Raw genomic sequence first — 20,605 nt, 5'->3', positions numbered from 1 at the left:
TCTCTAGCTCACGGTCCCTGTAGACACTCCGTCGCGGTACTAACCACGTAGGTTCTGGAGTCAGAGACGAGAGTCTGGACCCTGTCCCCACCACTCATGACCTGCGGCATTTTGGGCGCATGACTTGGCCTTTCTGCCCTGTTTCCTTGTCGCTGAGGAAGGGGTCTGATTTTCCCCTCCACGTAGCTCCCCTTCCTGACATAAGCCCGGCTCACAGATGGAGGCTCTGCGACTTGTCCGAAGCCGCGCGGCCCCTCCCCTGCTGACTCAGAAGCCGCTCCGAGGTGTAGACAGGCCTGTCCCCTGTGTCAGGCTGCCGTGCTCACAGCCGCGCCTCACCGTGCCGCCCTCTCTCCACAGATCTGGCATCACTCCTTCTACCAGCTGCTCCACGTGGCCCCAGAGCAGCACCCTCTGATGCTCACAGAACCACCTTTAAACAGCATATCCAACAAAGAGAAAGTGTCGCAGGTAAGAGGCCAGGTGGCGGGTGGGGATAGGAAGCAGGCCACAGGGGTGGCTCCCAGGACGTCACCTTCTCTTTGCTCAGCGAGATAAAGACACCAGTGAGAGCTGTGCCCGTGGACGTTTTGGCAAGAATGTGGGCTACCATGGAGAGCTCCCAAGCAGTCAGAGGGGGCTAGATGTTCACTATCAATTGTTGAATTTACACCTTATGGCCACTCTCTGGGTCAGGGTGATTACTGGCCTCGGGGCACAGTTGAAGAAGAAACTGGAGTGGCCAGGAGCGTAAGTAATCTGGCCAAGGTCACAGGGCGAGTGGCTGGCAGACTCACCGGGACCCACAGTCTGGCTCCACGGCCCCATTCTCAGCTCTGTCATCTGGTGCTTCCTGCCTGGACGTCTAGCCCTGACTTAAAAGCCCCCGGGTCCCCTCCTTCTCTGAGCCTCACCCCACCCAGGAAGGAGTTGGGGGCGTGTGCTGATAAGATTACACCAGATTGAACCGGTTGGTGGTGCCCGTGAAGGGCGTAGGCTGGTGAATAAAGGAGCCCCCCATCCCTGCCCCTACGCACTGCAGAGCCCCCCTCAGGGCTGGAGTGGGGTCCAGGTGGGTGGGCCTGCAGGGGCTGCTGCTGGCTGCCCGTGCTCCAGTTATGCCGTTAGGCTTTGCCTAATGAGGTCTGGGATGAACTAATTAAGCAAGCAGCCAGGCTCCACCAGCTGGCCCGAGTCTGTGGGGCCCAGCGGCCCAGTGGCATCTCCCTCCGCGAGCAGTGACCCTGGGAGCAGGCCCAGCGGCTCGTGTGTGGCCCAGAAACGGCACCATTGATCACAGCGCAGGTGTGAGCTGCCACCGCATTTAAAACAAAGCCCTGAGGGGGCCGATGAAACCCCCTCTGCACATGGACAGGGCCACAGAAGTGGGCCACCGCTGGGCTCCACGTGGACCGGGCACACAGCCCACAGCCGGGAAACAGCAGGTCCCAGCTTTGAGAACGCCCCGTGTCCCAATGAGCTGGTTAATGGAGAGAGACAGGATGCCCCTCACCCGAACTGTCTTAGTCGGGGTCCTCCAGAGAAACGGAACAGTAGGTGGCACGTATGGAGAGATTTGTTATAAGGAGTTGGCTCACGCAGTTATGGAGGCTGACACGTCCCAGGGTGAAGCAGCCGGCTCGAGCCCCAAGAGAGCCGATGGTGTCCGTTCCAGTCCAAAGGGAGGACAAAATGGTGTCCCAGTTCAAAGGTCATCAGGAAGAGGGGTTCGTTCCCTCCTTTCTGGGGGAAGGTCAGGCCTTTCGTTCTATTCAGACCTTCGACTGCTTGGACGAGGACCACCGCACTGGGGAGGACAGTCTGCCTGACTCACTGTTGACTTCAGTGTGAATCTCATCCAGAAACGCTCTCACAGATGCACCCAGAATGACAACTGTCCAACTGTCTGGCGCCCCGCCCCCATCACCCAGTCAGGTGGGCACGTGACATTAACCCTCACACAAACCACGGCGCCGGCCACACAGCCTGTCTGCAGCATGTGCCCGCCTGCCCCAGGCCCACGCCTGCCTCTCTACCCTGGCTCTCTCCAAACCCACCCCCTCACTGTCGGGGTCCCACCAGGAAAGCAGAGGCACGCCCCCATGGGGTAGTTTGGGTGAAAGTGTACTGAAGAGATTGCGTACAAAAGCGAGCAGAAGTTTTAGAAAAGCAACACGAGACACTGCAGAGCTCCAGGCTAGTAACGGGGGGCTGTTACCCCCAAACGTGAAACAGCAGTAGTGGTTGCCAGCACTGAGAAAGGACTGTCACCAGGAAGGACCATCAGTGCCCCACCTCCCTCGCCCCACTCCCTTGGGCCCTTCTGGGGGGCCCTGTGAGCAGAGCCCAGTGGGCCACCCAGGGAAAGGGAGCTGTGACTGCAGCCCAGGGAGACGGCGATGGCCCTGCAGGCAAACGGAAGGCAGCCATCAAGGCAGCCCGAACCTCTCCGGGCCACGAGGAGTGCCACCTCACAGGAGGCCAGAGGGCTGGACAGTGGTGGCCTCTGCCTGCAGCAGGGTCCCTGCCTGTGTCCTGCAGCCAATCTCTAGGGCTCGTCCCGGAGGCTGGGACCGACTGAGAAGCTCAGGGCTGATTTTCCTCCTGAAAGAAGTCTGCGTCTTAAGGGGACCTGGGGTCCCTGTCCCAGAAGAGGGGCCATGGGGGGCTCTCCCCATGCACAGGGAAGGGCCCCCTGGTTCTGGCACTGGCTGTCCCAGCACGCATGACCTCGGTGGACCACTGGCCCTCACAGTGTCTTGGTTCCCTCATCGGAAGGATGATAACGGCATCGCCCAGGGGGCCGCCATGGAGACAAGGTGCGTCGGTGCCGTACAGCGCTCGTCACAGCACGCATCCCCGGCGCGTTCTGTAAACGCTGGTGCTTGCTGTCCCCGGGCCTCAGTGTCCTCGTCTGTAAACTGGGGGTTTGACTGCAGAAGCCCTGAGGGTCCTTCCAAGCTCCGTGAGCTCTGGCCTCATGCCGGGCCGGGAGAGCTGAGGTTGGTTCATGCCCTTGTGTTTTTAGGGGGAGGGGCCTCTGGTGGGGTCCCGAAAGGTGCCCTCCCACTTTGAGTGGTGCCCTCCCTCATCCAAATTCCGGGGCTGCCAAGAGACGCTCAAACCCACAGGTGCTGCTATGCTTGTCCCCACAGCCCTTTGCGGTGGAACAGCTCCCACACGTCACACTGCAGGTTCCCTTCCCCTCAATGCACGTCTGCGGTGCCCAGTTTGGGGCTGTTGTGAATAAACCCGCTGTGAGTAGGTGAGAACTGGTCTCTGTATGGACACGTGCCTTCACTTCCCTTGGGTGACACCCCCAGAGACGGCTGTCCCCTAGTCACACGCTCAGGGGTGTATCCCGGACGTGGGTAATGTCATTTTTCAAAATGCTGTCGTGACCCGGTTGTGAGGGCTTTGCTAGAGGCCGGTCAGTTCTCCACTTGGGCAACTGATTCAGCCCACACCCCAGCCACGTCCCTTATTGTCCTGCCGTGCAGGGCCACTCTCCGCCCGTCCTAATCACCCCAGAGCCGGGGACCAGCGCCTGTGCCCAGGAGCCTGCGAAATCACTCAGATAAGCCAACCCACAGGGACCCGGGAAGCCTCGCGAACCCCACCCTGCAGGCCATCCGTGAGCTGCCCCCAGCTGCTCCAGCTTGCTGTCCCTCTGTCCCTGGTGCAGCCCCCATGGCCCTGCCAGGAAGCCTTCTCCGGTTTGGAGCTACACCTGACGAAGCCGGCCTCTCATCAGTCCAGGTGACGCTGTGCTGGGTCCTGCCATCCAAAGAACCTTTAACCTTACAGACGCCAGTGTCACCGTCTCGCAGAAGAATCACTTGCTCACCCAGCCACTTTCACGGAGCCAGGAGCCTGTGTTCATGCCCTGCCTCTGCCCCCTGCTCCCTCACATCCCCGTCCCCTGGTCTCGCGTGTGGACAAGGGAGGAGTTCAATGTCACATGCTTCGGCGTGGGCAGTAAAAGCAAGGCTGTGTTTCCTTCTGGTTGGCAGTCAGCACCCAGGAGATACCTCCTGACCAAGCCATGTCTGGACTAAGTGGCATACAGTTAACACACCACCGTTAGCTTTCTTTGTTTTCCGTTATTGTGACACCAGCATGTCTTCTCAGGTCTGTTGGAATTTCTGTCGAGCGCAGAAAGGGGGGAGAACAGGGGCTTCCCTGAGGCAGGAAATTCAGCATGGTCTCCGTCCTGATAAAACGGTGCTTTACAAGGCAGTGAGATGCTCTCTCGACCCTCCTGTAAGATGCCTGGGAAAGGTGTCAGCCCATTTTACAAACTAGGAAACAGAGTCACAGAGCTGGGACGAAGAGTGGCGCGCTTTCTCACGCATCTCCTTAGGGGAACCAAGGGCCTCCTGCAAGCGGGACCCATGCACCCCAGGAAGTAAGACCACCCCCTCCTCTGCCTGCTGACCTGGGGCCCGTGCTTCTCCACAGATCCTGTTTGAGACCTTCAACGTGCCTGCCCTGTATTTAGCCAACCAAGGAGTCCTGTCTCTCTATGCCTCGGGCCTAACGACTGGTGAGTGGTCCTGCGGAAGTCCGCCCCCCTGAGTTCTCGCCCACCCCCTGCCTGCAAATAACAAAAGGAAAATCCATAAAACGTGCACTCGCCAGCCCTTTTCCTGCCTCCTTCCCTTTTCATCCCTCCTAGTTAAACAGTTTGCTCTCACTTGACTCACGTTTTTTTCCTGGACAGCTTTAGTGAGGTGTGACTGACATACAATAAACTGCATGTGGTTAAGGTGTAGTCTCGTGGATACACTCCTGACGCCATCCATCACAGGCAGGATGGTGAACACACCTGGCACCTCCACACGTTTCTCTCCCACCCCTACGCCCCAGCACGCCCCCTCCAGTCTGTGCTCAGGCAGCCGCCAGTCTGTCCCCGTAGATGAGTTTGCATTTTCTGGAATTTTTTATAAATGGACTCACGCAGGGTATGTGCTCGTTTTGTATGGCTGTTTTCCCCACTCAGCATAGTTATTTGGGGATTCGTTTGTGTGGCTGTTTGTATCAGTAGCTCTGTTTCTGAGGTGCATCCCGCTGTATGAATGCACCGTATTTATCTAGTCACCTATGAGTGGACCTGGGGGTTGTTTCCAGCTTGGGGCTGCTAGGAAGCTGCTGTGAACATGTGTGTACAAGACTTCGCACGGACGTGTGCTTTCGTTTCGTTGGGGTAAATGTGTAGAAGTGAAACGGCTGGGTCACATGGCAGGTGTATGCTTAATGTTGTCAGAAATCTGCCACACTAGTTGCCAAAGTGATTGCGTGCACGGTTTCGCATTCCTGCCGGCCAGCCCCATGAGAGCATTCCAGCTCCCCCATGTCCTCACCAACACTTGGCATGGTCGGTCTTTTTAATTTTCTGATGGGTGTGTGGTGGTGTCCCACTGCGGTTTTGGTTCATATTTCCCTAACGACCAGCGATGTTGAGTACCTCTCAGATGCGTGTTTACCATCCACGTACCTACCCCAGTGAAGTGTCTGTTCAAATGTTTTACCCAATTTTAACACTGGGTTGTTTATGTGTGAGTTTTGAGAATTCTTTCCGTATCCTGGGTGTGTCTGTTATCAGATGTGTGTTTTGCAAGTATTTGCTCTGAGTCTATGGCTTGAGTTTTCGTTCTCTCGCCATGTCTTTTGAAGAACAGAAGTTTTTAGTTTCAGTGAAGTCCAATTGATCAGATTGGTTTTTTGTGACTCTTGCTTTTGTGTCATGTCTAAGAAATAGATGCTGAAACCAAAGGTGTTCTGCTACGTTTTCTTCTAGGAGTTTTATAATTTTTAGTTTTACATTTAGTTCTATGATCCATTTTGAATACATCTTTATATAGTATAAAGTGCAAATGAAGTTTTTAAAATACGTATAGATGTCCAATTGTTCCCATGTTACTTATTGAAAAGACTGTTTTCTTCACTGAGTTGCCTTTACACATTTTTTTGAAAATATAAATATATGTGTGGGTCTATTTCTATACTCTATTCTGTCCCATCAATCTATTTGTGTAACTGTAGGTTAATACACATTGTCTTGATTATGTACTGTAGCTTTATAAGTCTTGGAATAAAAGCATTAGTGCTACACCTTTGGTCTGTTGTCTTTGATAATGTTTTGTCCATCCTAGGTTCTTTGCATTACCATATGAATGTTATAATGAGTTTTTCAATTTCTGCTAAAAAAAAAAGCCTCTTTAGGTTTTGATTGGAGCTGCACTGAACCTGTAGATCAATTTGGGGAGAACTGACATCTTAACAATATTGAGTCTTCCAGCAAATGAATATGGTATATACTTTCTCGATATTCTTTCATTTCTCTTGGCAATCTTTTGTGGTTAATAGTGTATGGCTACGAATCCTGCGTATCTTTTGTCAGATTGATCTCTAAGTGTTTCAATAGTATTTTGAAACTACAGTATTGTAAACGATACCTTTATTTGAATTTCTGATTGTTCATTGCTAGTATATAGAAATACAGTTGATTTTTGTATATTGGTATTGTATCCTGGTACCCTAACTAAACTCATCTGTGTTGGTTGTTTTTTGTTTGTTTGTTTGTTTTGTTTTGTAGATTTCATAGGATTTTCTACTTAGGCAATCATGTTGTCTATAGATAGTTTTACTTCTTTGTTTCCAAACTGGATGCTTCTTATTGTATTTCTTACTTGGTTGCGCTGGCTAGAATCTCCAGTACAAAGCATGTCTTATCCCTGATCTTAGAGGGAAATTGCTCAGTCTTACCACTGACTACAATGTTAGCTGTAGGTTTTGCACAGACATCTTTTATCAATGTGAGGAAGTGCTTTTGTATTCTTAGTTCATTGAGAGTTGTTTTTTTTCTTATGAATGGATGTTGAGTTTTGTCCAATGCATTTTCTGCATCTGTGGATACAATCATCTGGATTTTCTTTTTTAGCTCTTGAATATGGTGAATTACATTGATTGATTTTTTTAATGTTAAAACAACCTTGTATTCTTGAGATAAAACCCACTTGGCCATGACATGTTATACTTTTGATATGCGGTCAAATTCAATTTGCTGAAATTTTGCTTGGGAGTTTTGTGTCTATGTGCCTGAGGGACGATGGTCGACTGATGTTTCTTGTGATGTCCTGCCTCTCAGGGACCGCTGTCCTTTGTTGCCTGATGTCCAGCACCTAGAAAACTGTCGTTTCCTGTATTTTGTCCTCTTTTGTAGGTGTTCCAGGTGGGGCGGGACCCACTGTTTGTTCCCCACCTTAGGTAGATGTGGAGTTCTTCTCGACTCATTTCGCTTCCCTTAAATTTGAGGTTCTTGGTTGCCAGATTCGACAGGTGAAAGATGCCAACTACCCAGACCCTAATCAGCTCTGGACGGTTCCAGAAGGCACCATGTCACACAAAGTGAGGCCACATGTTCCCATCCCCATGTCACATCCTTTTGGAGAAGCCGTGCTAACTGCATTCAGATGCTCTGGCCACTCCAGTGCCACCCAGAGACGCCCCAGGTCCCCATCCACACAGACAGTTCTTTAGAGAAAAAGGTGTTAGGGCAGAGTGGTGTTCTTCTGCTTTTACCTCTTTGGCAGCTGCTGCCAATTCCTGTATCTATGGTTTAATAAAAATAGCTGCAGCCTTCCTGTCTAAAAAGCCAGCCCCTGGTCTGACTGTGTGGAGGGAGAAAGTTTGCTCCTCAGGCCCTTGACTCCCCCTCCAGTCATTCCCTCTCTGCCGTCTCTCCCTGCAGACCTGACCATTGATGAGAGATGCCATGCACTCTGCATCATGAGGCCAGCGTGTTCTCTTGTGTAGGAACAACCATCGAATCTGGAGAAGGAATGACATACTTCGTGCCCATCACTGATGGCTGTCCTCTGCACCAGTCGACCATGAAGATGGACATGGCAGGCCAAGATATAACCTTGTACCTCCTGCAACTCCTGTCAAAAAGGGGGCACTCGTTTACGGGCACAGGTAGGAAATGGTTATTCTTGGCCAGATAAACCAGTCCCTGAAGTGTAATGTCCTATTTGACTTGCTTAACCTACAGCCTTCAGTTTGTAAAGCTGAGGTTACTTGACCATCATCCAGGTTCTAAAAACAACCCATCTTATGTCTAGGGACATTTAGTGGATTGATAATGACAATGAGGGTGATGGTGATGACGATGGTGATGATGATGGTGATGGTGGTGATGGTGATAGTGGTGGTGATGGTGGTGATGGTGAGAATGATGATGGTGATGGTGATGGTGATGGTGGTGGTGGTGATGGTGGTGATGGTGATGGTGGTGGTGATGGTGGTGGTGGTGGTGATGGTGGTGATGGTGATGGTGATGATGGTGAGAATGATGATGGTGGTGGTGGTGATGATGGTGATGGTGGTGGTGATGATGGTGGTGATGATGGTGATGGTGATGATGGTGATGGTGAGGATGGTGATGGTGATGGTGATGGTGATGGTGGTGATGGTGAGGATGGTGATGGTGATGGAAAGAGCTACAGTCACTCTGTCTCATCCCCACCACAAGGCACTGCATCTTCAGGATGGTGCTCTCTAGGTGGTGCTCTTTTGTGACCTCATCTTACCTGTGTACCCTTTTCTATCTGGCCCACTGCCTTTCTTTCACAGGTGACCGGGAGTACATCCGGGACATGAAAGAGAAATGTTGCTATGTGGCTTTGGACTTTGACAAGGAAAAAATAGAAGCCCATTCACCTTCTTCCACACAGAAATATCAGCTGCCTGATGGCCGGGAGATCGACATTGGGCCAGAGAGTTTCTTCTGTCCCGAAGTGCTTTTCCAGACAGACCTCATAGGTGAGTGGGTAGGGAGGACAGGTGAGCCCAGACTCAGACAAACAGACAGCCAGGCTCACTGTCAGGGGCACAGGCTGGGGCAGCCGGGAGGGGATTCTACTTTGGGTAGCAAATATGGCAATTTCAAAACTTCCTCTGCTATCATCTACTACTTATTAAGCACCTACTATATGCCTGTCACTTTGCTGACCATTGCTCATGGGTTGTATCTCATGGTCCTCCCCCACATCTCTTATTATCCCATGTTACAGATGAGGAAACCCACTGGGGAGTGTTAAATATTTGTCATGTGTGATTAACTAGTGTGCTGGGCTGCAAGTTTTCTCTTTCATTTGTATTATTTATACTCCACAGTGAGTCGAGAATAACCGTAATTATGAGGATAGCAGAGCACATGAGTGTGAGAATAACCGTAATTATGAGGAGAGCAGAGCATTCACTGCACACACTCTTTGGGCTAGGCACATCCTAGAGGATTCCTATGAATCGTGTAATTGGTACCAAGGCATTAAAAATGCATACTTGTCAGTAACCCTTGGGTGTGAGTTCCCTGGTTGAGAGAGGTGAATAAGCAGTTATTACTCAGTCATCAGCGGTTGAGTCCCATGACTGCTGGGTGGGGCTGACGTTTGCCCGCCGCACTGGTTGCTGAGACTTGGGGGGCCAGGCGTGCAGCCAGCCGCAGCCCTGTCCCCACGTCCTCTCCTCCGCCCTCCCTGCCAGGGCGACACAGCCTGGGTATCCACATGACCGCCTTCCGCAGCATCAGCTCCTGCAGCCCCGCCCTCTGGAAGAGCCTCTTTGGCCACGTGGTGTTTTCCGGAGGCACAGGCTCCTGCTTAGGCCTGAGGTTCCGGATGCAGAGAGAGCTCTCAACACTGGTGTCCCCCACCATTCACGTGAGGGTATGTCCTCCCACCCACCCGAGTCATCCCAGGTATTTCTGGAAGCCTCTGAGGTGCCAGGCACGTGTCCTGGCTCAGGGAGCATCAGCAAACAGAAGGGGCAAGCGCCTGGAGCTTCCGTTCCGGTGGGGGGCGCAGTGGACACCGCAGGCCCATGTCCATGGAAGTTTCTGTTGGAAGGGGCTACAAAGCACGCGGGGAAGCAGCGGAGGAGGGGGCGGTCTGAGCGGCGGTGGGAGGGAGGTCTCTCAGGAAGGTGGCACGTGGGTGAACGTGTGAAGGAGGTGAGGGGGAGCCGTGTGCACATCTGGGGAAGAGTGTTCAGGCAGAGGGAACAGCCCATGCAGCAGCCCAGAGGCTCCCTTCCTGGAGGAAGGGGTGGGAAGGGTTGGCTGGGCTGAGAAAGGGAGAAGGGGAAACGAGGCTGGAGAAGCTGTGGAAGGCGTTTACCTTGAGAGAAACTGGAACCCACCGGAAGGTCTGAGCAGAGCAATGACACGACTGCACCAGGCCCTGGAGGAGGGCTCGGGCTGCCGGGTCGGGGGACGCCGTCGGGATGGGGACAGCAGGCTGTCGGGATGCAGGTGGAAGGTGGTGCCAGGATTCCAGCAAAGATGCTGGTGGCTCCGAGCAGGCAGTGCAGGGATGGAGGTGGCTCAACTCCACATACACGTGAAAGCCAAGGTGACAGGATTTGCAGGGAGAGTCGATGTGGGCTGTGAGAGGGAGAGGAGCCAGGTGTGTCTCCCGGTGTTCTGGCCTGAACACCTGGGGACATGCAGATGCCACCCTGAGATGAACAACAGCGTGGTAGGCGCAGCGTCCGGAGACGTCAAGAGTGCTTTGGACCCGGCGAGTTTGAGACGCCTCCTGTCATTGGAGAGCAGATGTCGGGGTGGGATACAGAGCGTTTGGGGCACGTGTGACATCTTCAGTGGAGGCGTGGTGCTTACAGACAGACGGGACTGCACAGAGGAGTTTAGACAGACAGGGACAAGGACCGAACTCAAGTGACCCTCCATGGAGAGGGAGGTTGGTGACCCAGAGAGGCCACGCTTGCAGACAGGATGCAAAAGGCTTCCCTGGCTCAGCGTACCCAGAAGACCCGACCTGCCTTCAAGCCCGTCCTGACCGGCCGTAGGAAGTCAGCAACCCTGCCCGGCCCCCGGCCCCTTTGGGGGCTCCCCCATCATCCCACCACCTCTTCAAATTGTCTTTATTGTAAAAACAATAGGCTTTATGTTTTAGAGCAGACAATAGAGTCTTTGCATAGCTCCCCCTCCTGTGACACAGGTCCCCCCCACGTAGCGTCCCCTGTGACATGCGCCTCACATCTTGCATGAGTGAGAGCAGTCATCACCACTGATGAACCGATACCATTATCACTAGCTGAAGTCGAAGGCTCACTCTCGGTGTGGCACATTTTGTGGCTGTGAGGAGAATTCAGTGTCTTGCAGCCACCATCACAGTGTCATCCTGCAGGACAGCCTCCCTTCTGTAACTGTGCCACAATTCACCTCAAAATGCCGGTGCTCCTCCTGTTCACCCCTCCCCCCACCACCTGCAACCTCTGAGCCTTTACTGTCACCCCAACCCTGACTCCAGTCTTTTCCTCAATCGGCAAGGGTTTGCTCCCACAAATGAGAACTGAGAAGTGGGCTTGGTCACCCAGGGCGATGTGTGGCAGTGAACCCGGAATAAACATCCTATTCTGGGTCTGGTCTGTCCCTCCTGCAGAGCAGGGACTGTCACCGGACAATGCGAGAGGGAGTTCTGGGGAGGGATACACCCTCTGGTACTGCACGTGCGCGGACACACACACACACACACAGACACACACACTCACACTCACACACTCACACGCTCCTGCCGCTCATGTCCGAGGTCGGCAGCCTCTCTATAAGGTAAAAATCCATGTCGTACTGGAGACCATCCCTGCTTTCTAACACTGCACCCCACATGAAACAGTTTACGCATCCCACATATTTAGAGGAGAGCGTGTACCCCTTGTCTTTGCGCTTCCTGAGTCCGCAGTCTTCCTTATATGATCTTATGTGATGCTACAAAAATGCCTGTAATATTGAAAACTGTTCCCAACCTGCCATCCCACCCACTAAGTCTGCGGCCCTCCTGCACCTGTCACGTGACGCCAGACGTTTACACGCTGTTGGCGAGCTGTCGTTCCCATTGCCAAGGGCATCTGAGCAGCGGCCGCTGCCTGTAATGAACTTTCCCCAAATCCAAAAAGAAGGTGCCGCTTCGCCCGGAGGGGAAGACAAACGGAAAGGTGATCCCATCCGAAGTTTCCAACCACCTTTGCAAAGGCTGCCTCCCTGGTCATCTTTCCTTCCCTGTCGGCTTTGTCCTGCCAGCCTGTGGCTGAGCTGAGTTCTGGACCGAGCTCCTCCACTCACCTCTCTTCTGAGTCCTCAAGGTCCCCCCAACCCCCCAAGACCTCCATATGAAACTTGAAGGAAGCACCCATTTTTTGTAACTGTATTGAAACGAATTTCTCTCCTGTCTAGACTATGTCTGGTGGTGAAGGGGTTGTGGATACACCTGTAATCATCCACAGAGCCCATTACATTGTTCCCCTAAAGAAGAGAGGCGTTCTCTCCCTGAAGCGAACTCGTCCCCCATTAGGGAGCAGCTCGTTCCCGTGGGGCCAACTTTAAAACGGTGGTCTCTCCCAGCAGCCTAAATGCTGTGATCATAATGTTCTCGGGAGACAATTTCGGCCGTCATTTCCCCTTATCTCTTTAGAATGGTTTTCCTCCCATAGCGTCCACCTCTACACGTGGGTTTCCTGAGCTGGGAATGTGTGCAGTTGAAGGCTTTAGGAGCATATGGCCACACTGCCCTCGAAGCCTCCAGCCCCATCCTGCAGGCGAGGCAGCTCCCCTACCTGGGCACTCCAGCTCGGGCGCCATCGAGGTTCAAACTCTCTTCCCAACTGGAGAGGTGGAAAGCAAGTGACTGTTTTAACTTGTATTCCTTTAATGACTAACAAAGGTGAACGGTTGTGCTCATGTTTCCTAGCTGGCTATAGTTTTTCTCTTTTCTTCGTTTGTTTATTTATTTATCTATTTATTTATTAAGATTTATTGGGGAATTGGGGAAGGGGAACGGTGTTGGGGAATTGGGGAAGGGGAACAGCCAAGTCGTCGTCCTTCGGTCTTAGTTGTGGAGGGCGCAGCTAGCTCAGCTCCAATTCCAGTCGCCATCCAGCCACCTGTCAGCAGCTCGCGGCTGCTCAGCTCAAGATGCCATGTTCAATCTTAGTTGCGGGTGGGCATAGCCCACCATCCCATGTGGAGTAGAACCAGAAACCTTGTTGCTAGGAGCACGTGCTCTCACCAGCTGAGCCATCCTGTCACCTGTTGGCAGCTCAGCAGCAGCTCAGCTCAGGCGCAGCTCACTGACCCATGTGGGAATCGAACCAGCAATGCTGTTAAGCAACTGAGACACTCGGACGGCCCCTTGTTTATTTTTATTTATTTATTTTATTTTTTAAAGATTTTATTGGGGAATTAGGGGAGGGGAACTGTGTTGGGGAATCGGGGAAGGGGAACAGACAAGTTGCTGTCCTTTTGTTCTTCAGTCTAGTTGTGGAGGATGTTGCTTCACTGGCCCAAGTTGGTATTGTGATCATTGCGCTCTTCCTGGCTGAGGCATATCGGTCGCTGGCCATTGGACGGCAGCTCACTCCAGCTACCGGCCGCTCACGCTGGCTACTGGCCACTCACGGTAACTCGCGGCCACTCACAACAGCCCACTTCAGCTCCACTGCAGCCTATGCCGTCACTGGCAACTCACGGGAGCCCAGCTCCTGGTCGAGTTGTTGTTCACCATCTTAGCTGTAGAGGGCACAGTGTCACTGGCCCATGTGGGATCTGAACCGGCGGCCCTGCTGCTCAGAGCTCGTGTTCCCAAGCCAACTCTTAACCAAGGAGCCACTCAGCTGACCCGGTTTTTTGTTGGCTTTTTTTGAAGATTTTTATTAAAATATAGCTAACATACAATATTAGTGTCAGGTGAACACCATAGTTATTCAACATTTATAAAGAAGTGACCACCATGATAAGCCCAGCAACCATCTGACACCATCCCATGCTGTCACAATATTATTGACTATATTCCCTGTGCTGTACATTACACCCCCATGACTTATTTGTTTTATAGCTGGAAATTTGGACCTCTTATTCCCCTTCATCTTTTTCTCTCCTTTTTAAAATTTTCAATTAAGTTGACACTCAATATTATTTTATATTAATTTCAGGTGTACATCATAGTGGTTATACACTTACATAATTTAAGAAGTGATTCCCCTGACTAGTCTAGTCCCCACCTGGCACCATACATAGTTATTACCATATCATTGACTATTGGGTTGTCGGAAAAGTCATGACATATTTTTCTATGTTTTTTGTTGCAAAAATGCATCATGACTTTTCCAACAGCCCAATATATTCCCTACGCTTTACTTTATATCCCCATTACTGTTTTGTAACTACCAACTTGTACTTTTTAATCCCCTCACCTTTCTCACCCTACCCCCAACTCCTTCCCTTCTATCACCCCAACAAATCTAGTACCTGTCTGACACAATACACAGTTATTACAATATTATTGACTATATTTCTTATGCTGTACCTACATCCCCATGACGACTTTGTAAGAACCAATTTGTACTTCTTAACCCCTTCCCCCTTTTTCACCCATACCCCAAAACCCCCTCCCATCTGGTAACCATCAAATGTTCTCTGTATCTATGAGTTTGTTTCTGTTTTGTTGGTTAATTTTGTCCTTAGATTCCACATATAAGCGTAATTACATTGCATCTGTCTTTCTCTTTCTGACATATTCCACTCAGCACAACACCCTCTAGGTCCATCCATGCCGCTGCAGATGGCAAGAACCCATTCCCTTCCCTGGCAGAGCAATATTCCACTGTATATATGCACCACCTCCTCTTTATCCATTCTTCCATCGACAGACACCCAGGCTGCCTCCACATCTTGGCTATTGTAAACAATGCTGCAATGAACATATGAATGCACACGTCCACTTGAGTAGCATTTGGGTTTCTTCAGATAAACACCCTGAAGTGGGATTACTGGATCATTTTTTGTCACTTGGTATAGCCTTTGTTTTAAAGTCTGTTTTGTCTGGTATAAACATTGCTACCCCAATTTTTTTGTTTTTTTTAATTTCCATTTTTATGAAATATCTTTTTCCATCCCTTTACTTTCTGTCTGTGTGTCTTTCAATCTTTTTTTTTTTAAAGATTTTTATTGGTGAATTGGGGGGATGGGAACATTGCTGGGGAATTGGGGGAAGGGGAACAGACAAGTTGCTGTCGTTTTTTGTTCTTCAATCTAGTTGTGGAGGACATTGCTTCACTGGCCCAAGTTGGCACCATCATTGTGCTCTTCCCGGGTGAGGCAGATCCGTCACAGGCTTCTGGACGGCTGCTCACTGCGGCTGCTGGCCGCTCACGCTGGCTGCTGGCTACACACGGTAGCCCATAGCAACCCACTGCAGCAGGGGCTGCAGCCTACGCCGTCGCCAGCAACTCACGGCAGCCCAGCTCCAGGTTGAGCTGTTGTTCAGCATCTTAGCTGTGGAGGGCAGTGTCACTGGCCCTCATATGTGGGATCCGAACCGGGGCCCTCTGGCGTCCCAAGCCAGTTCTTAACCAGCGCGACACTCGGCCGGCCCTGTCTTTCAATCTTAAGTGAGTCTCTTGTAGGCAGCATATGTAAGGGTCTTGTTTTCTTATCCATTCAGCCCTACAGTGTCTTTTGATTGGAGCATTTAATCCATTTACATTGAAATTGTTGATAGATATGTAGCTATTGCCATGTTATTATTCATGATTTTTTTTTCTATCTTAAGTCCCTCTAACATCCCTTGTGATACTGGTTTGGTGGTGATGAACTCCTTTAGCTTTTGCTTGTCTGGGAAGCTCTTTATCTGTCCTTTGATTCTAAATGATAGCCTGGCTGGGTAGAGTACCCTTGATTATAAGTCCTTGCTTTTTATCACATTGAGTATTTTGTGCCAACCCCTCCTGTCCTGCAAAATTGCTGCTTAGAAATCAGCTGACAATCTTATGGGGGCTCCCTTGTAAGTTACTAGTTGCTTTTACCTTGCTGTTTTTAGGATTCACTCTTTGTCTTGAACCTTTGTCATTTTAATTATAATGTTGGTGTGGGCCTGTTTGGGTTCATCTTGTTGGGAACTCGCTGCACTTCATGGGCTTGTATGTCTTATTTCCTTCACAGGTTAGGACAGTTTTCAGTCATTATTTCTTCAAATAGGTTCTCAATCCCTTGCTTTCTCTCTTCTCCGTCTGGTACCCCTATGATGTGAATGTTAGTATGCTTGATGTTGTCCCAGAGGTCTCTTAAACCATCTTCAATTTTTTTGATTCTTTTTTCTTTTTGCTGTTCTGGTTGGGTGTTTTCTGCTACCTTGTCTTGCAAATCACTGATTCAATCCTCTGCTCCATCTGGTCTGCTGGTGATTCCTTCTAGTGCATTCTTCATTTCAGTTGCTGTATTCTTCACTTCTGACTGGTTGTTTTTATGGTTTCTATGTCCTTTTTTATTCTTGCTATCTGTCTGGTGAAGTTCTCACTAAGTTCCTTGAGCATCCTTAGAACCAGTGTTTTGAACTCTGTCTCTGGTAGGTAACTTGTCTGTGTTTCATTTAGTTCTTTTTCTGGAGTTTTCTCCTGTTCTTTCATTTGGGACATGTTTCTTTGTTTCCTCACTTTGCTGCCTCTCGGTGTTTGTTTCTATGTAGTAGGTAGATCTGCTATGTCCCCCAGTCTTGGCTGGGTGGCCTTATGTAGTAGGTGCCCTGTGGGGCCCAGTGACACAGTCTCCCTGGTCACCTGCTGTGGTTCTCCAGGATTGTCCCTTGTGTGGGTTTTGTGTGCCCTCCTGTTATAGTTGAGCCCTGATTGCTATTGGCACATCAGTGGGTGGGATTGACCCTCAGGCATGACTGGGGTTTAGCCATGTCCACAGCTTATGGGCTGCTGTGCAGGAGGCTTACCCCACTGAGTGGGATTCGCCGTAGTGGGCTTTGGTGCCTGTTGAGACCATCTTTTGTGTGTGCCACTTGTGGAGCTAATTGGATGGTGCTCTGCTGTGGTCTGAAGCCAACCTCCAAGTACGTTGGTCCTGGGGCTTCTTAGAAGGGGCTCCGGTGCAGGCCCAGGTCACCCACCACCTGTGACCAGCCGGGGGGCTACCTCAGAGGAGCCACAGAGTGATCCATGGTTGTTCACTGCCTGTGCTAACCCTGGATCACATGGGAGAGGCCACACTGTGAACTGAGGACAGCTGCCACCAGTACCGGGCCTGGGGTAGCTCTGCAAAAAGCCAGGACACCCCGAGGCCTGCTGCCACCTGCTGGCTGCCTTAAGTTTCAGCCCCTGATGAAGCTCGTGCAGTACATGAGTTGGGTGAGGCAAGGTCTCAGAGTCACTAGAGTGGAAAGAATTGTGGTCACCAGGTTAATATAGACACTGGTTTGGTGCCAGTGCTGAGCCTAGAGCTACTCAGCAAAAGTATCAGAGCACGCTGAGGCCAGTCGCTGCCCCTCTGGTGACTCCGATAGTTTTCCAAGAAAGTGCAGTGCAGGTGGGGCTGGCTGCTTACGAGCAGGTGCCTCTGGCATTGGGGGAGTTGGGTGGGGCAGGGTCTCAGTGAGTCAGCAGAGTGGAACCCCGGAGGTCATTAGACCAATCAGATTCAGATTTGGCCGTAAGCGTAGGGGGCGGACTCAACACAGGAAAAATGGCGGCCGCCTGCCGGCTGTGTGGGAGGAAGACCTCAGACAGGGAAAATGCCGACTGTACTCCAGGCCTCCCCCCTGAGGCCACACACTTCATATGGCCACCCCCATATGTCTCTGATGCTCCCCGAGCCACCTTCCCTCCTCTGGAGCCCAAGGTGAGTGCCTGCGAGCGAGTGGGTCTGTGCGCGGGCTGTTGAAGAGGACGCCTGGGTTTCCCACCGCCTTCTGTCCCACCTGGATGGTCAGAATCCCCCCTGTTTTTCACAACCAGATACTGTGGGGGCTCCTCTTCCTGGCACTAGTACTCTGGGCTGGGGAGGCCGGTGTGGGGCTGGGATCCCTCGCTCCTTGGGGGGAACCTCTGCAGCTGAGATATCCCACCTGATTTTCATCCGTCACACGCAGGTGTGGGGCCCATTCCGTGTCTCCGCCCCTCCTACCAGTCTCAACGGTGGCTTCTGTATATCCTTAGTTATAAAACTTCTGTTCAGCCAGACTTCACATGGTTCTCCGTGCTGATTGTTCTGTAACTTAGTTGTAATTTTCATGTGTTCACGGGAGGAAGCAGGCACAGTGCCTATCTACTCCGCCACCTTGCATCTCCCCTCTTACTTTTTAAGCTTATGTTTGTAATTGCTTGCTCCAGCCCTCTATCTGTTTTCCTGTTGGGAGTGTTGCTGTCTTCTGATGCACACATCAGCCCAGCTTTGCGCACCCTTTTGTTTGGTTTTGTGTGTTTGCTTAGATAAGACACGGTGGGGTAGGTGACCCGTCCAGGGCGACAGCTCACTGATGGAAGACAAGACAGAATGGAGGACCCTGGTGCCAGCTGTTGGCTCTTTTCTGTGCCTGAGGCCTGACCCTGAACCTGCTCCCCTTCACCCCCGCCTTCTGACTCTTTTGTCCTTTTTTTCCTTAAAATTTCAGCAATATTTCTTCTCTTAACCAATACCGGCAAATCATTTCCAAGCCAAGCACAGTTCTATGGTGCAACAGAGCCAGCGGGTGTCAGTAATGGAATGTGATAACTCGTCTTCTGTATTCCCACCTCTGTCTGTACCTTGGGTTTTCCAAATTCTCATTTCCACCCCTTTCCCCTGCAGTGTTGCATTTGTCCTCCCGTCTTAGAATAATAAGTATGTACTATCAGAACATAACCCAAGTGCCCCGAGGAAAGTCAGTGAATATGGGAGGAGGACAACCGTCTGACCTTGAGCAAGGGAATTTAACCTTCCGGAGCCTCAGTGGTCCCACCTGGCAAACGGGTGTGGAGATGCTCATCGCCTCGCCGCCCGGAGGGGGCCTGATTTGGATCTCAGGCACTGCGCTCTCCCAGAATTGAGAGTGAAGGAAATACACACTCGACAGATGTCAGTGTAAGAGGGAGGGCGAAACAAGAGGGAGGCCATCTTCAAAGCGATGCCTAAACGTAGACGGGATTTCTCTAGGTGGTGAGGTTACTGGTGGCTTTCTTCTTTCTGTTTATCTGCACTTTCTAACTTTTCTACAAAACACATATGGCTTTCACATAGACACTGTATATGTATGAATGTGTCCTGTACTTTAGAGTGAATCTGAGAGAGCTACAGGTGGGAGGATGTGGACTGTTACACATGTTTAAAGGGTAGAAGGAATTGTATTTTCTGGGGGGAAGAAGTGACTGTCCATGGAGTTTGTTCAGGGGTTGATAGTTTGTGGCCCCAATTTAGTGTGGTATTCTGATTCTGGTTTCTCACGCTCTCTGCCCTCTGATCCCTCCACCCCTCCACCCCTCCCTTGCCTCCCCGCCTTCCTTCCCTTCTCTCTGCTCCCTTGACCCCCATCCAGGTGTCCACCTGTCCCTACTCTGTATACGGCGCCTGGGCAGGCGGTTCCATCCTGTGCTCACTCTCTACCTTCAAAGACATGTGGGTCACCAGCAAGGAGTATGAGGACATTGGTTCTGCCGCCATCAGTAGGAGAGCTTTCTGATTTGTGGCTTTCTGGACCCTGTCACCTGTCCCATCAGCGCCAATTCTGGGCTGAGCCTTGGCTGAATCCATCAGAGCTTAGACCCAACTCAAACGTGAGGCTGGCTTTTCCAACTCCAGACGTCAATAAAAAGGGTCACTAAAGGCCTGCTGCATCTTGGGGAATGCTCACAGGGCGCTCACCACATTAATGCAGAGTCATGAAGGGGAGGGGATTTCTGGTGCCCCCGGTGTATCAGTCAGGGTGGCTAAGCTGTGCTGCAGTGACAAACATCTCCCAAATCTCAGTGCCATAAAATGAGTCTATTTCTCACTCACGCAGCATGTCCACGGAAGGTCAGCAGGGGCTGTCTCCTGCATTGTCCTCACTCCAGAACCTGGCTGACGGAGCAGACACCATCTAAAACATTGTCATTCATGGTGGGTGACCATCAGAGTGCCACTGTGGCCCTTTATTGGTCATAAAATGCTCCAGCCCAGGAGGGACACACGACACATCAGCTCACAATTAAGTGTCTAGAACAAGTCACATGTCCCCAAACAAGCACGAGGGGCCAGGAGGGGCCATCCTGCCATAGACCTGGCAGACCCCTCTGGTAGGAAGGGCACAGATGCTCTGGGTCCGTGGGGCCACAGTCAGGGCGCGTCCAGCGTGCACACGATCAAGGGACATTCCTCCCATCCTGAACCGAATTTGATCCTCCTGACGTTCCTGCAAGATGGCTTTTATTAAAAGCGGTTTCATGATGCAGGGACTGGAGCTAGGAGAAGTTAATTAACTTAATCAAGGCCATTTGGGCCTTGACGGAGTTTAAATGTGTAGATAACACCTACAGGACACAGGAAGGCAGGAACCATGGACATCAGAGCAGCCGTCCCCAGGACCACCGAGGGCTGGACGGAGCTACTGGAGAGCCCGACAGGCACGCTGCCTGATGAGGGTGCGGGACGCGAGAGACAAGGAATACATCCTGTTAGAGATGGTGACAGGAAACAGCACAGACAGCGCGCCTAGACAAGTGTGACTTTAGAAATACAGCCAGGGGCCGGCCGAGTGGCGCGATGGTTAAGAACTCACTTGGGATGCCAGAG

At 51.4% G+C, this 20,605-nt stretch overlaps 1 protein-coding gene across 2 annotated transcripts in view; it reads left to right on the top strand.

The window, feature by feature from the left end:
* Window positions 1-20,568, top strand: part of LOC109389314 (actin-85C-like) — a 38,762-nt gene extending 18,194 nt beyond the window's left edge. Inside the window, exons 5-10 of one of the 2 annotated variants that reach the window (XM_019654732.1) lie at window positions 361-471; window positions 4,462-4,546; window positions 7,819-7,980; window positions 8,638-8,826; window positions 9,550-9,731; window positions 19,371-20,568. In XM_019654732.1, coding sequence (XP_019510277.1) covers window positions 361-471; window positions 4,462-4,546; window positions 7,819-7,980; window positions 8,638-8,826; window positions 9,550-9,731; window positions 19,371-19,514 — 873 coding nt within the window. In that variant the 3' untranslated portion in view covers window positions 19,515-20,568. The remainder of the gene's footprint in view (window positions 1-360; window positions 472-4,461; window positions 4,547-7,818; window positions 7,981-8,637; window positions 8,827-9,549; window positions 9,732-19,370) is intronic. The other variant, XM_019654734.1, reaches the window with a different exon arrangement.
* Window positions 20,569-20,605: the final 37 nt, after the last annotated feature.

This window comes from Hipposideros armiger, unplaced genomic scaffold (assembly GCF_001890085.2).
Source record: "Hipposideros armiger isolate ML-2016 unplaced genomic scaffold, ASM189008v1 scaffold_228, whole genome shotgun sequence".
Lineage (NCBI taxonomy): Eukaryota > Metazoa > Chordata > Mammalia > Chiroptera > Hipposideridae > Hipposideros > Hipposideros armiger.
Note: the sequence above shows the minus strand (reverse complement) of the source record. Positions and strands in the feature narration are given on the sequence as shown.